This window comes from Labrus mixtus, chromosome 12, assembly GCF_963584025.1.
Source record: "Labrus mixtus chromosome 12, fLabMix1.1, whole genome shotgun sequence".
In the NCBI taxonomy this organism is placed as follows: Eukaryota; Metazoa; Chordata; class Actinopteri; order Labriformes; family Labridae; genus Labrus; species Labrus mixtus.
The window spans coordinates 6,041,860-6,055,058 of NC_083623.1; the positions used below are offsets into that span (position 1 = coordinate 6,041,860).

General features: G+C 37.5%; 1 protein-coding gene and 1 long non-coding RNA gene across 4 annotated transcripts in view; one reads left to right on the plus strand and one right to left on the minus strand.

Moving 5' to 3' along the window:
* The window catches only part of LOC132984754 (uncharacterized), a 296,934-nt gene extending 284,849 nt beyond the window's left edge, over positions 1 to 12,085 (plus strand). The window contains exon 3 of the long non-coding RNA XR_009675006.1: positions 11,992 to 12,085. This is a non-coding gene — a long non-coding RNA (uncharacterized LOC132984754). The remainder of the gene's footprint in view (positions 1 to 11,991) is intronic.
* LOC132984752 (microtubule-associated protein RP/EB family member 3-like) lies at positions 393 to 13,071 on the minus strand. 3 transcript variants are annotated; one of them, XM_061051692.1, is made up of 10 exons: positions 12,941 to 13,071; positions 9,050 to 9,117; positions 7,069 to 7,193; positions 6,815 to 6,960; positions 6,085 to 6,250; positions 5,926 to 5,967; positions 3,958 to 4,094; positions 3,154 to 3,306; positions 2,903 to 2,958; positions 1,835 to 1,926 (listed from the first exon to the last, which is right to left on the minus strand). In XM_061051692.1, the coding sequence occupies exons 3-9, from the start codon at positions 7,187 to 7,189 to the stop codon at positions 2,947 to 2,949; spliced, it is 777 nt and encodes a 258-aa protein (XP_060907675.1). In that variant the 5' UTR covers positions 7,190 to 7,193; positions 9,050 to 9,117; positions 12,941 to 13,071; the 3' UTR covers positions 1,835 to 1,926; positions 2,903 to 2,946. The 3 variants fall into 3 exon arrangements, with proteins under 3 accessions (XP_060907673.1, XP_060907674.1, XP_060907675.1); XM_061051690.1 differs by lacking the exon at positions 2,903 to 2,958 and having other exon boundaries at positions 393 to 1,923; positions 12,941 to 13,070; XM_061051691.1 differs by lacking the exons at positions 2,903 to 2,958; positions 5,926 to 5,967 and having other exon boundaries at positions 393 to 1,923; positions 12,941 to 13,070.
* Between the last annotated feature and the right edge of the window lie 128 nt (positions 13,072 to 13,199).

The following is a 13,199-nucleotide window of genomic DNA, read 5'->3' on the forward strand; positions in this document are numbered from 1 at the left end:
GATTGGCCTGCTGCCTCTAGAACAGACAGTGAGTTTTGGCTTCAGTGTCTCTCAATTTGTGCACTTAACATCGCTCTAATAAGTCACTAAGTGTTTGGCCCATACCTGCTGGAACCCTCTCAAGACCTCCTCCATCCCATCAGTGAATGTTTAACTACTGAACACAGCAAAGGACAATTCAATACGTTCCTTTTTGTTAGTCTATTGTGTTTTTAGTTTAAGTCTCCTATATAATGTATAAGAAGGAAATGTTTCTCTATAACGTGATGGCTCCATCACCTGGCTCTGCATCAGTTTAGCCAGGTTTGTGGTCCGGTTTTCAATCAGGAGTAGGGATAAGATCATACAAATGAGCAATAGAGCAACACACACAATGACAACACACACAAGGATAATGTTTTTCTTTACCCTCAAAGCTTTATTTCACTGCAGCAGAAACTCCAAATGATGCATGTTAATCATGTGGCTGCCATGGCAACAGATGGTGAGAGAGGGTTCGTTGCTTTGTTCTCATGGGCTGGTCTGACAACAACTTTACCTGTCAGTCACAATAAATCACAGCCGAGGTTCACCTGCAACCTCTGTGGGGTTATCAATTTTAAACAAACTCAATTAAATAGCAACAGAAAAATAATGATAGCAGCTACAACTTTTAATTCAATTAAAACAGTCAAACATTAGTGTTTAGTAAGTAGTGTCTGCTGTTGTCTTTTTTATTTGTTCATTCATAGAATTCATAGCCTGACACTTTTCTTATAAATTACTTCTACACTGACCCTGTCTGACTTGGCCATTGAGGAATTCAATGCAAATAATAAAACAAACTTCTTTAAAACGAGTCTACAAAATATGAAAAATAGCATCTTCCTGTATCTTTTTCTGGCTGCAGCCAGTCACTGCATGTTGGCATGTTGGATCATTCAGTCCATTAGTTTATGCTACATTTAGTGCAAGACCTTCAATTTCATCAAATTCAAAACATATTTAGTTTTCAGAAACTAGAGACAATTACAAAAGGTAAATAAATAAAAACATAAATACATCACGCCCACTCATAAACAAGCTGTTAACAGTTTCATGAGCAAACCCTCTCCTCTGGGACAACTCGACAAGTAGGAATATATTTCTTTTTTAAATTTTCACCCAGGAATGATGACATCTTTAAGCATATGAGCAATTCAACATTTTGCGATATGTTTGTGGGGGTAAATTATTGTTCACATTTGTCATCATAAGTAGATTGTCAAAATATATATGTGCAGGCCTCTCTACTATGGGGCTTGAACAATTTATAATTACAGCCAAAATAAATAAAAAACTGATCACATTGTGTGGAAAACATTGTGTTATTTCATATATAAACTCTGCATAAATCCTGTGTGCATTTTTGTGTGGTCACCAAAGAAAGTGCGTAATGAGAGAAAGTGACCCTCTATTCAAAAAACAGACGGATTGATATCTCTGTTAGCTCCAGGCTGTAAGTGCTGGATTCCTTTAATTTCATTCCTTAAGCTTAAACAGTTCACACAGTAGTAAGTTAGACTAGCCCTGCGGTACATCCGCCCCCTCTGGTGACAGACTAGAGTTAAGTCGAGTCAAGCCAAGTCAGGCGGCTGAGCTAAGGCTGTCCAGACTGGTTTGGGTTTAGTGTCTTTAGCTTGTAAGAGTTTGGGAAGCTAGGCTGTGCAACAAAGTCGTTGTTGGTATGGAAACGCAGACGAGTAGGTAGGAGTAAGGGAAGATTGTAAAAAAAAAAAACAGGGAAAAAGCAAGGGGTTATGACAGTAATCATCAGGTAGTTTAAAAGGTGAGAGGTGGGTGGGTTGATGGAGGTGATTAGAAGAAGAAGGAAAACTAAAACTCTCCGTGGTCTCCCTGTGCTGCTTCGTCAATTTCTTCATCATCTGGTGGTGCAAATCCCTCCTGCAGAAGAACGCAGAGGTCAGTGTGTTGCATCACAAGTACTCACTTTCTTTTTTTTTAAGGACTTCTGTGTGGGTGAGGCTGCAGCTACACAGCTACAACTCCTCCTGACCTTGATATTGCTTGTGTACATAATTATTAGAGACACATGACATTATCATGTTACATCATCCTGGGGTGAAATGCCAAAATGTAAGCAGTTAGTGCCTAGGCGCCTTGAACTACAGCCTTTATGTTTATAAGCTCACTTCTCTTCCACATGCATTGTGAATAAATGTTTTTTGTTTTTTTTAGCGATTTTTATTTGGATATCCCCAATTATAACCTGTCTTTATTACATAGTCACAAATTTACACTCACACCTGTAAGTTCTCCTTCTCTAACATGCAACCTTCTTTGTCTAGTTGTAGTAAAATTGACCTTCACCCATGTCCTAATCGGCAACCACTTACAGCGTCTCTGAGACCCATAATTCTGAGCTGTTTAAAGTGTGTATGATATTTTCCCATCACAACATCATTATGAAAGACAAAGATATCAACTCGCTTGTGGATGTGCTCAAATACTGCATTGTTTTAATAGGACTGATTAGTGGAATATTTACATTTATTTAAAATAACTTAAACAGCTAAGTAGAAACATTGTCTCTTTCAAACTAAGGACAAATAAGGAATGTTTGTGGATGTAAGCTTTTATCAGTGAGATTTCTAAAGACAGCCCCTGACCCTTTAATGTAGTGATCATCAAACAGCTTAAACATACTGCATTTACAAACACTGCAACATGCTGTGATGGATAAAGGGGAAAAGCCCACAGAAACCAAAACAAAGAGGGTATATGATCACAAATTGAACATCAACAACAAGGGCCAAATTACTCATAAAGGAATATCTGAATGTGGACTGATGAAGTCCTTTGAAGAGATAAGAAATTAAAAGCAAGTCCAGTTGTTCTTGACTTAGAACTGTTTTATACCTGCCCCACACTGGACCCCAGGAAGAGTAGCTGGGCTCTTGGGTACAGCTAATGGGGATCCTAACAAATAAGCAAATAAACACACTTACTGGATTAGTGGGTCGATTCATTTCTTTTGATTTTCAAGAACAATGGAGTTGTTTCTGTTTCAACTGTGGTCTGAAATATCTGGCTAAATCATTCTGTAATGTGTGAGGGGTAAACATAAATAAACGTAGTGGGTGCCGGTGCTCTGTGTGACTTGACTGTAATTACCTCTGTAGCGTACAGTGTGTCCATTATTTTCGCGAGGGATGCATGGTTTTCGTCATTATGTTCCTGGCAGATGAGCTCAATATCTCTCAGCTTTCCAAAGTAGAAGTCTCTCTCCTTCTCCAGTCCCTCTACAGTCAGCTTCAGATCCAGCAGCTAGGAGCACAAATAATGATAAAGACCATCAATACACCTACATATGAAATATAAGACAATATAGTATGGATACCTATGAAACAAGCGTCCATTGGTGTACAGTATTTAGACTAAATCAAATAATGGAACTGCTCACTAACTGTTCCTAACAAATCAGAAATCTATTGATTTGTGTGGAGTCTTGATAAGGGTACATTTCCTCTGTGTTGAATCCATATCAAGTATGACTTTAAGAGCCTATCATTCTTACATGTTCATTAACTACTCATTTTAATTCATAAAGAACCTCTTAAATGATCAACAGACTGTACAAATGTAAAAATAGTTGAGTCAGTCCAAAAATGTCAGCACACTGTGTCAGGGCACAGTGACCTTCCTTTTATTTTACTATGAGAGGTTCCAGTGTAGGTCATCTGGGACCTGTTTGGTATTCTCATGGTGATGTTTCTGTAGCCAAAAATGACTCTGAAAGTGTCACAGAGTAATTTTGGAAACTTTTAAACAACAGAGGCCTACATTCATGAATACTAAAGGGCACCATCCAACAGGAGATTCAATGTGAGACATGCAGCTCACTGTGGTGGGCTTTAAAGGTAGGTAACCACAGAGTGTTTTTTTTTATAAATGAGTGAACAGGTGAGTCAGTGTTACCTGCTGGTTCAGCTCTACGAGCTCAGCGTCTCCTCCATTGCGGGACATGGGAGCACTCCTGCGAGTTGGTGCTGTGTTGATCTGCCTCTGAGGGGGGGGAACAGTCTTCGGTGCTGTGGGAGATGTTCTCATAGGGCCTGAAAGACAGAAACACACACACAGAAGTTTATCTATCTACCCTGGTTTGGATGGATGTGTTTTTAGTTTAGTGTTTTTAGTTGATTTGGTTGTCATTTTTCCATCAGTTGTTAACAGATTGTGAAACAGATTCGTTCCATTTTAAGTAATTCAGCTGTCCACACTATCTTGAAAGAGCTTATGCTTTACTGGGGTTAATATCGTTGATGATGTTTACAAAACTTTTATTTCATAACCATCATATATCATATTTGGGTGTTAGCTCAGACAGAGTGAACAAAAGTACTTAAATATATAAATTAATCAAAGCAGTATCAAAATCAAAATATTGCCGAATGCAACAGTCCAATGGCCGAAGCTCTACTTTTGACCTCAGTCAAATCTGTGTCAAAACAGCATTTCTATCATGAAGTACAATCGTCACATCATTATTCTTTTTTATTGTGTTGCAAAATCCTACCATTAATAGCATCTTAATCGGGACAATCGTCAAAGTTATCACACGTTTTTCAGACTGCTTTTTTCGCAAAAGTGCCAAAATTAGCCATCATCCCGTCTTTGTACTTTCATATTGATTCCTGGATGGTGTAGTATTGGTGTCCCAGTCTGTGAGTTTACGTTGCGTTTCAGCATTGTGGAAGCACGGCACAGCAGGAGCTCCACATAAACACACAGTCAGACATGCACACACACACAGCGCTGCGCTCCCCAGCGCTTCGTCTTCGTCCCCCATTACGCCTGTAATACTGTCTACTGTTATTTAATTAACCAATGGAACAAGTCTTGTGTCTTTGCAGGTTTTCTGGCCATTTAATGAAAAGATAGACTGCCCATCAATGCTGGAAAAAGTGTAAATTTTAGAGTTTAAGATTGTTGTGTTGCCTGTCAACAGAGTTATAAAGGAACTGTTTTAAACGAGAACCTTTGAAAATGACTGTGCACACACACAGTTATTGTCCAACAATATAGAGCCTTAAATGAGCTTCCTTGATAACAACCTGTGTGAGTGATCTACTCTGTTCAGCTTGTAGCATAGTGCGCCGTCAAAAACAGACTCGTGTATATTTGGAAAGGAGCAGAGCGGACTGGATCTGTTGGCACGCTCCTGAGACGGACCGCAGTGCATGCTGTGGAAACACAAGCTAGAGAGGGAGCGATCATAGTGGTGCTCCATAGTGTGCTGCACTGATGAAACATGTGGGCAAGGACTATGTGGAACTTCTGGCCCAGACTGCTGGGGGACCTGGCATACTGAGCTCTATTTCTATCCCGCTCTCTCTTCCTTAGCCCAACACGGTCGCAGCAAATGGCTGTTTAACATGCATATGGCTGTTAAAAGAACGTTTTTCCTTGCCACTGCAATATAGCAAGGTCCTTTGCTCATGCTGGACTAATGCTGGGTCTCTGTAAGTAATATAACTAAAGTACAGTCTGGACCTGCTCTTTTTGTAAAAGTGTCTTGAGTTACAAATTATACAGATTCCCTGTAATGACATCCAGATCATGCCTGGATGGCGCATGTTCGTGCTGCGACCAGCGGCAAGTCACATTGAGACAAATACAAATTGATTAAATGATTGAGTTATTGGTTGATTGATTTAGAAGAGTGAAACTGCTTTTGCAAAGATGGACAGGAGACTTCATGTTGTGAGTTATACATTTTTGTACCTAATTACTAAAGAGACAGACAACCTTATACAACTCAGAACAGACAAGTGAAAATCAACAAACCGATTAAATGTCAGTTTGGATGAAGGTAAAACATTATCAAGCACTGATAGGCACACACACACACACACACACACACACACACTCGATGCGGGATGTTACCTGAACGAATGGGCCTTTTAAGTTTGTGGTGAATGGGATCACCTGGGTTAGAAGGTGAGGATGCGGATGCATGAAGTGTCGAATGTAATGGAATGAAATCATTCAAATTCGCACACAGCTGATGTGTCACACATGCCTATGTGTGTGTGTGTACTGTACCTTGGTTGGTCGGAGGCGGCGGCGGCGTCCCCTCCTGGCCCTGTCGCATCATTAGCGGGTCATACTCTTTCCCGTCATAGTTGGCGTCAAAAAACTTCTTAAACCACTGAAGGAACTCAAAGTTATCCTGGAACTTACCCTTCACGAGCCGCTCCACAGGGATGATCTAAGAGAGACGGACAGGGAGAAAAAAAGAGAGAGAGAGGAGGAGGAAAGGAAGATAAGAAGTGCTTAAAGGTCTAAGTAACCGTCTACATATGGGTCCAAACGAAGTGCTTATACCGGGATCATGAATAATTATTGCAATGAGGATAGGACAAACTCAATATCGCAGGGTCATTGTAATGGTAGATAGAAAATCTAAATTTGTGAAAAAAATAAAAAATCACCATAAAATCCGGTGCATAAGACGGACTTTTGATACCTATTTTTTTCATCGAAAAAGGGTGCATTCACATGCTGTCAATCATTACCACGAGTGTAGCCCTCACCATCACACACTGCACGCGACCTGATGCGATTTAAAATGTCCAAGAGAGCTCCTGTTACGATCATGTTCTCAAATATTTTTATAGAACAAATCTTTGCTTCACTTTCCATATCAAGGGGATTTAGAAAAACGATAACAGGCAGACAGTGGAAGCTGAACCCAGGGCGACCATTTGTTTGACTCAATCTGTCAGAATGAGTCTGTCTGTGTGTGTGTGTGTGTGTGTGTGTGTGTTCTTACCTTGTCCACATTCATTCTCTTGAATGAAGCCTGTAAGACTTTGAAATTTTGAATATATTCATGTTCCAATTTGGCATTGAACTTGACTTTCTTCATCAGTATGCAGCCAGGAAACAGCATGTCCATGAACTGACAGTAAGCTGAGCCTAGGAGGGAAAAAAGTACATACACCACCACACACACATTTAGTTTTATGACTGAAAGTACATTTTAACTTATATTTACAGGCATTTGATTTTTAAAAAAGTGTTTACCTGAACCGAGCTGCTCGATTTTTGTAAAGTTGAGATGTAGAGAGTCATTGACCCACGCTAACATGTCATGACGACTCAGGTTCTCTATAGTCATAGAGGTGGAGTAAACATTCACCGCCATCCTCCTGAACACACAAAAACACACACAAAGCCCACATACATTATATAATACAGTAATTGATGTTGTGAATGAATAGTCTTTTCCTAGAGTTAAAATTATATTTGGTGCATGTATGATGAATGCATGGTTAAATTTAACTATAATTTAAAGCTTTATATAAAAGCAATAGAAACAACTGAAAAATACACCTTGTGATACATTAACAAGAATTTGTAGATGTACCGGTATATATACATTGATTGATCAATGAAAGAATATCTGATATGTAAAAGAAAAAAAAATCAGGTCTTTCTTTTTTATATTTCTTCATTTATCATTTTCAGATAAAGGTGTCTGATTTGGAACAAAGTGACTACTTTCTTGGCACAGAAAATTCAAGTACAGAGCTGCTGTTTGTTGCTGACTATTTAACCCTTTTGTTTGTTTCACAGCCCAGCCTCAAGTCTTAATGTGACTGTGCTTTTTCTATTAAGTCTCCTGTACTTTGGAACGAGCTGCCTGAGGAATTCAGGCTGGCCAATCAGTTTGATCTTTTAAATCCCTTCAAATATCACCCTTTTATAAAGAGGCTTTTGTGTGAATTACTTGCTATGCACTCCTGCTCTGGAGTTTGGAATCACAGAAGTTTTTTTTTGTACTTGCACCTTTCTTGTTTGCAATATCTCCACTTTCTATTTTTTCAATTTTCTGTTCATGTTAGGTTTGGAGATGTTAGTTTTAATTTTATCTGCGTATCTATTTTATTTTACTGCTATTGTTTTCTCATCGTGTGCAAAGCACCATGTCGACCTTTTTCTTGAAAGGTACTATACACAAAGCTATCATCATACAGTATCACGTCTTGTATTTTGTCCCCACAAGGTCTTCATCGTCAAATTGTATTGTAGCCTTGAATCTTATATGTTACAGTTAAGAATTTGTCAGTAAAATAATTTTATATCAGGCTGAAATGGGAAGAGAAGAGCTGACAACATCAGAAAACAAAGTTTGTAACTCCTTTCTGCATCGTGTTGAAGTTGTGGTGATCATATGACACATCTCAATATTTTTTTCCCCTGAAGATAAAACAGCAACAAAGTTATGGGAGAAATCTGTAAAATGTGACAGGAAAATAATTATATTAAGAAATTAAAACTGTGACTCCAATAAATCTTTTTTTGAAGACGGAAATACAGTTTGTTTAACAAAATTATGATGAGCATCACATTAACATTCTACATCTCGTAAATCAGTTAATCTTCTGCCACACTGAGGATTTGTAAACTTTTAAATACTGCCAATTTATATTTCTCTGAGCTAATCTTTGTTTCTTAATCTTATTGGCTTCAATGTATCCCTGAAATGTTTATTCATGACTCAACCATGCATAGTATTTATTCTTTTAAAAAGTATTATAAACATTTATTCTACAACTTTTAAGCAAATGTACAAAGTCCAGAGTCCATGCTCACTCACACTGCTGTCTCAGGTTTAAATGTTCAATGGTTATGTAAATACTCCTACTGTAAATACTCTAAAAACTCTACCTCATATATATTACCACCATCTGATCTATTATCATGCTCATCTCAGCCCTTTTTGCACTACTCACCACTGCACTATTATCTTAGTTAGCCTTATATATATTAGTCTTTTAGCTTATATTATGTTTCTATTTAATGTATAGTTTTTGTACATTGTGAGCTCTGTTCATTGAAGACAAATTTAGTGTGTGTGTGTAAGCAGACATGGCCAATAAAGCTGATTCTGATTCTTCTGATTCTGAATAAGGCATTCTGTCAAACCAGGCTCTTATATTAGATATGTTTGATGGAGTGCTTCATGGACAGGCAAAAATAAAAACATTTAAAAAAGACTCACCTGCTCTGGGTGTGTGTTTGGTGTGAACTGTTCAAATCAGGCTGTGGTGGACCACCTTTAAGAAAGACCTGGAGACAGAAACCAGAATGAATTAGTTGAGCTAAAATCCATACTGCACTGTAGGGCTCAAACTAAAAACTGTTTTCATTGTAGATTAATCTGATGATTAATTACAAAGGTGATTTCTAAGGCCCTGAAATATGTCAATTAACGAGAGGAATTCACTCTCACAGAGGAGTAAATGAAAACAAAAATAATCACATTAAAGAAGTTGTAATCAGAATCTTTTGATTTATTAACCTTTTATCTGAAAAGTTGACTCCTATTCAACAAGGTGACAAAACAAATCCATTAATTGTTTCAGCTTGACCGCCTACAGTGAGAGTAAGAATACACCAGAGCTGCTACAATCTTTATATTCTGTATATACCCTTCAAATGTGACTTCCTCTGTACCTGTTTTCAGTTATCACTCACTTAGTTGCTAAATCTGTCCCTCAGGTAATCCGTTTAGCCAATGTGAAACATGCTGTTACCAATCACAGTTAACAAAGGCAGCTGAGATCACCAGCAGGGAAATACAGCAGGCATATAAACCTGCACAGCTTTGATTCATCACTCTGAAAGCTTAAAATGAGGAAAACACAAAAGCATTTTTTTAACTAACTGCCTCTAAAATAAACATCACACAGGTCAGGATGTGGTGCTGAACAGTCACTTCCTGTTTTCAGGGCTTCACAGAGGTTATACTAGGGCTGGACAATTAATTGAGTTTAAATTTCAATTACTATTTTGGTTCCCCACAATCATGAAAACGAGATAATCGAGATTAAACGATTACTGTGCAGCAATGTTGTGCTGGTTTTGTACATGGGTTTTGTTATGTGTGTTGAATGTTTCAAAGTGTTTTGCGTTGTATTTTGGCCTCAAGAATACATCACCATCACCTCAAAAATATAGTTATTTTAATTTATTCATTATTATTACACAGTAATATTTGTATAAATTTAACCTATGTTTATTTTCATGTATTGCTTGTTGTTTAAAGTGTTCCGAATTGAAAGTGTTGAGTGTTTAAGTTCGATAAATGCATGTGATGCAGATGTTGTAAAATCAACAAGTAATCATGTTTAATAATCATGATCAATCAAAAATAATCGTGATTAGGATTTTTGCCACATTCCAGCAGCTCTAGGTTACACACTGACCATCAGGAAATGCTTCTGATTTGGTATTGTCGAAAGTAGCTACTGGTTTAATGTTGCTCTTTTCGATAGATTGAGTCCTTCAATAACCACACATTAGTACAAATAGTCCATTGGTAGCAAAAATGCATGGATCCTTAAAGTCCTACACTTTTTAGGACAATAGCCCAATAAGAATATGAATGCATAAATAGGGTTTAAATATTGATTAAACACTCAATGGTAAAGATGACCACAACATTTAATTTAAACATTCCTTTGCCTGTTTGCCTCACATCAGGGACAAATTCTGTTATTTTGCTCTGTTTCTCTGTAAGATGTAAATATCATTCAATGTCATTACAAATCTTGCAGGCTGTTAATATTAAGAGATGTATTGATGTACCAAGCCTAATCATTTTCTTCATGTGCATCTGTTCAGCACTTATTTAGCATTTATTCTGTTTCAAATATTTGTATTTTTTTTTTTCAGTTTTAAACTCAGGACTTGTTTAGAGGTCATTTATTTATGCGGCTGGTCATAGCTCATTTTCATACAACGCCTTCATTTGTTGTTATGTATTATTTCTTTGTGACTTCATTGAGAGCCATAAAAAAATAAAACAAAGTCAAAGTCATTTTATTTCTAATCACACTTAGCCAATTAAACTGATTCTTAATCTTATTATGAACAAGTTTAAGTAAGGAACAAAACGTGGCAGCGAGGAAACAAAAAATGGTCAGTGGTTTATACAATGTTTGTTCGCTGCGTTAAAACATTTAGGGATTTGTACATGCCATGAGGGTCGTAGTTAATCATTCCAAAAGCAAAAATGACACTGGTTACACTGGTTTCAGCTCTAGTCTGAGTAGTCGACCTGCATGTGTTATTTCAACAATCCGACAGTAAAGCTGAACATTGAACCTTGTGACCATTGCACACACTGTATGGCTGCAATACAGCAGTCCAGTAGCTGTTGAGTCACCGAGCAGGTGAATGACTGACACCTTTCAGTTTCATATCTAATCTTTTATGTTTTTATTGTTATAATACATTCAATTTAAGTAGTGGGTCTTGGCTTGATCTTTTGTGCTGTATTTGTTTTGCATGGTGCTACTATTATTTTTACTCAATCAATCAATCAATCAATCAATCAATTTTTATTTGTATAGCGTCAACTCATAACAAGTGTTATCTCGAGACACTTTACAAAAAGCAGGTAAAATACCTTACTCTTTGTCTTTTAACATTACAAAAGAGCAGGTAAAAAGACCTTACTCATTGTTATGTTACAAAAAGCAGGTAAAATACCTTATTTATTGTTATGTTACAAAAAGCAGGAAGAAGACCTTACTTATTGTTATGTTACAAAAAGCAGGAAAAATACCTTATTTATTGTTATGTTACAAAAAGCAGGAAAAAGACCTTACTTATTGTTATGTTACAAAAAGCAGGCAAAAGACCTTACTCATTGTTATGTTACAAAAAGCAGGAAAAAGACCTTACTTATTGTTATGTTACAAAAAGCAGGAAAAAGACCTTACTCATTGTTATGTTACAAAAAGCAGGAAAAAGACCTTACTCATTGTTATGTTACAAAAAGCAGGAAAAAGACCTTACATATTGTTATGTTACAAAAAGCAGGTAAAATACCTTACTTATTGTTATGTTACAAAAAGCAGGCAAAATACCTTACATATTGTTATGTTACAAAAAGCAGGAAAAAGACCTTACATATTGTTATGTTACAAAAAGCAGGTAAAAGACCTTACATATTGTTATGTTACAAAAAGCAGGTAAAAGATCTTACTTATTGCTATATTACAAAGACCCGGCCTATCCATCATGAGCACTTTAGCAAAGCAGCAAAAGTTAACTATTACTATTATCATACACTACTTTTTCAGATGTCAATAAAGAGCAAAAGGTAATTTAAGGACATATTAAATCTAACAAATTATTGTTCTGAAAAAGACACAAAAAAATACCTGAGAAAATATATAACGTACCATGCCAGAGAAGTGCAAACTGTTCCTTCGATAATAAAACAAATAATATAATATATACTTATAAATAAGCAAAACAGTATCAGTACAGTCACATAAATTCAAACCTTTAACTTATAAACAGACAGGTGGTAAACTGAGGAAAGTTTTGCAGTATTTCCAGACATCAAATTAAAGAATAAACGGATACGAGAGAGTAAAGGTTTCAAGGTCTAACCAGTATAAAACGACCCACATAAACCAGTATCGTGACTGGGCATTACGACCATCTGTTGTCAGGGGTGATCCGGGATGTTTGATGTTACCGACGGTCGCTGCTGCCGCTGTGTGTGACTGTGCTGTAAGCTGCACTGCTGCTAGCCACACAGCTAACTAGTTACACTGCTTAAGCTGTTAGCTGGTAGCTATCTGCTGTATTTCAAGACTTTTCACCTGATTTTATAAACGCTCAGTGATAACAGCGCACTTATAAACACCCCGGAGTGTAACTGAAAACGGGACTTTCTCCAGCCTGACGTTTACGTACGTTACCCCCCTCTGAAGGCCTTTTGGATAATGCACATACGCACATGACAGAATAACTGTCACCGACGGGACGACAGAAGTATTTATCCGAGGCATAAATTAAACAAGCCGTTAAATAAACTGATTTAAAATGTAGACGCGCAAATTTTAAGTTAAGTTGAGTTAAAATTACTTACTGAAGTGCGACAGCGTCCCCTCTCTCAGTCGTCCCGTTGTGTCTGATGATGATGAGCTTTTCGGTTGCTATAACCCCGACCGTTGCCTCGGCAAGCTGCGCGAGAACCAGACTGCTCTCCACTAAGCCGTTGGCAGCGCACATGCGCAGAGCAGTTGCCGGTATTTTAACCTCCTTTTGGTGAAACTGGTGGTCCCATGAGCAGCCATGACGGAGAAATGGGTTCAGCTCATTTCTACACTAATCTCTCTCCAGTGACA

Coding starts and splice junctions, on each gene's coding strand:
- LOC132984752 (XM_061051690.1), bottom strand. CDS start 7,189: ATGGCGGTGAATGTTTACTCCACCTCTATGACTATAGAGAACCTGAGT. Junction 4,095..5,925: donor TAAAAGGCCCATTCGTTCAG/GTAACATCCCGC, acceptor TCTGTCTTTCAG/GCCCTATGAGAACATCTCCC. Junction 3,307..3,957: donor TCGTAGAGCTGAACCAGCAG/GTAACACTGACT, acceptor TTGTGCTCCTAG/CTGCTGGATCTGAAGCTGAC.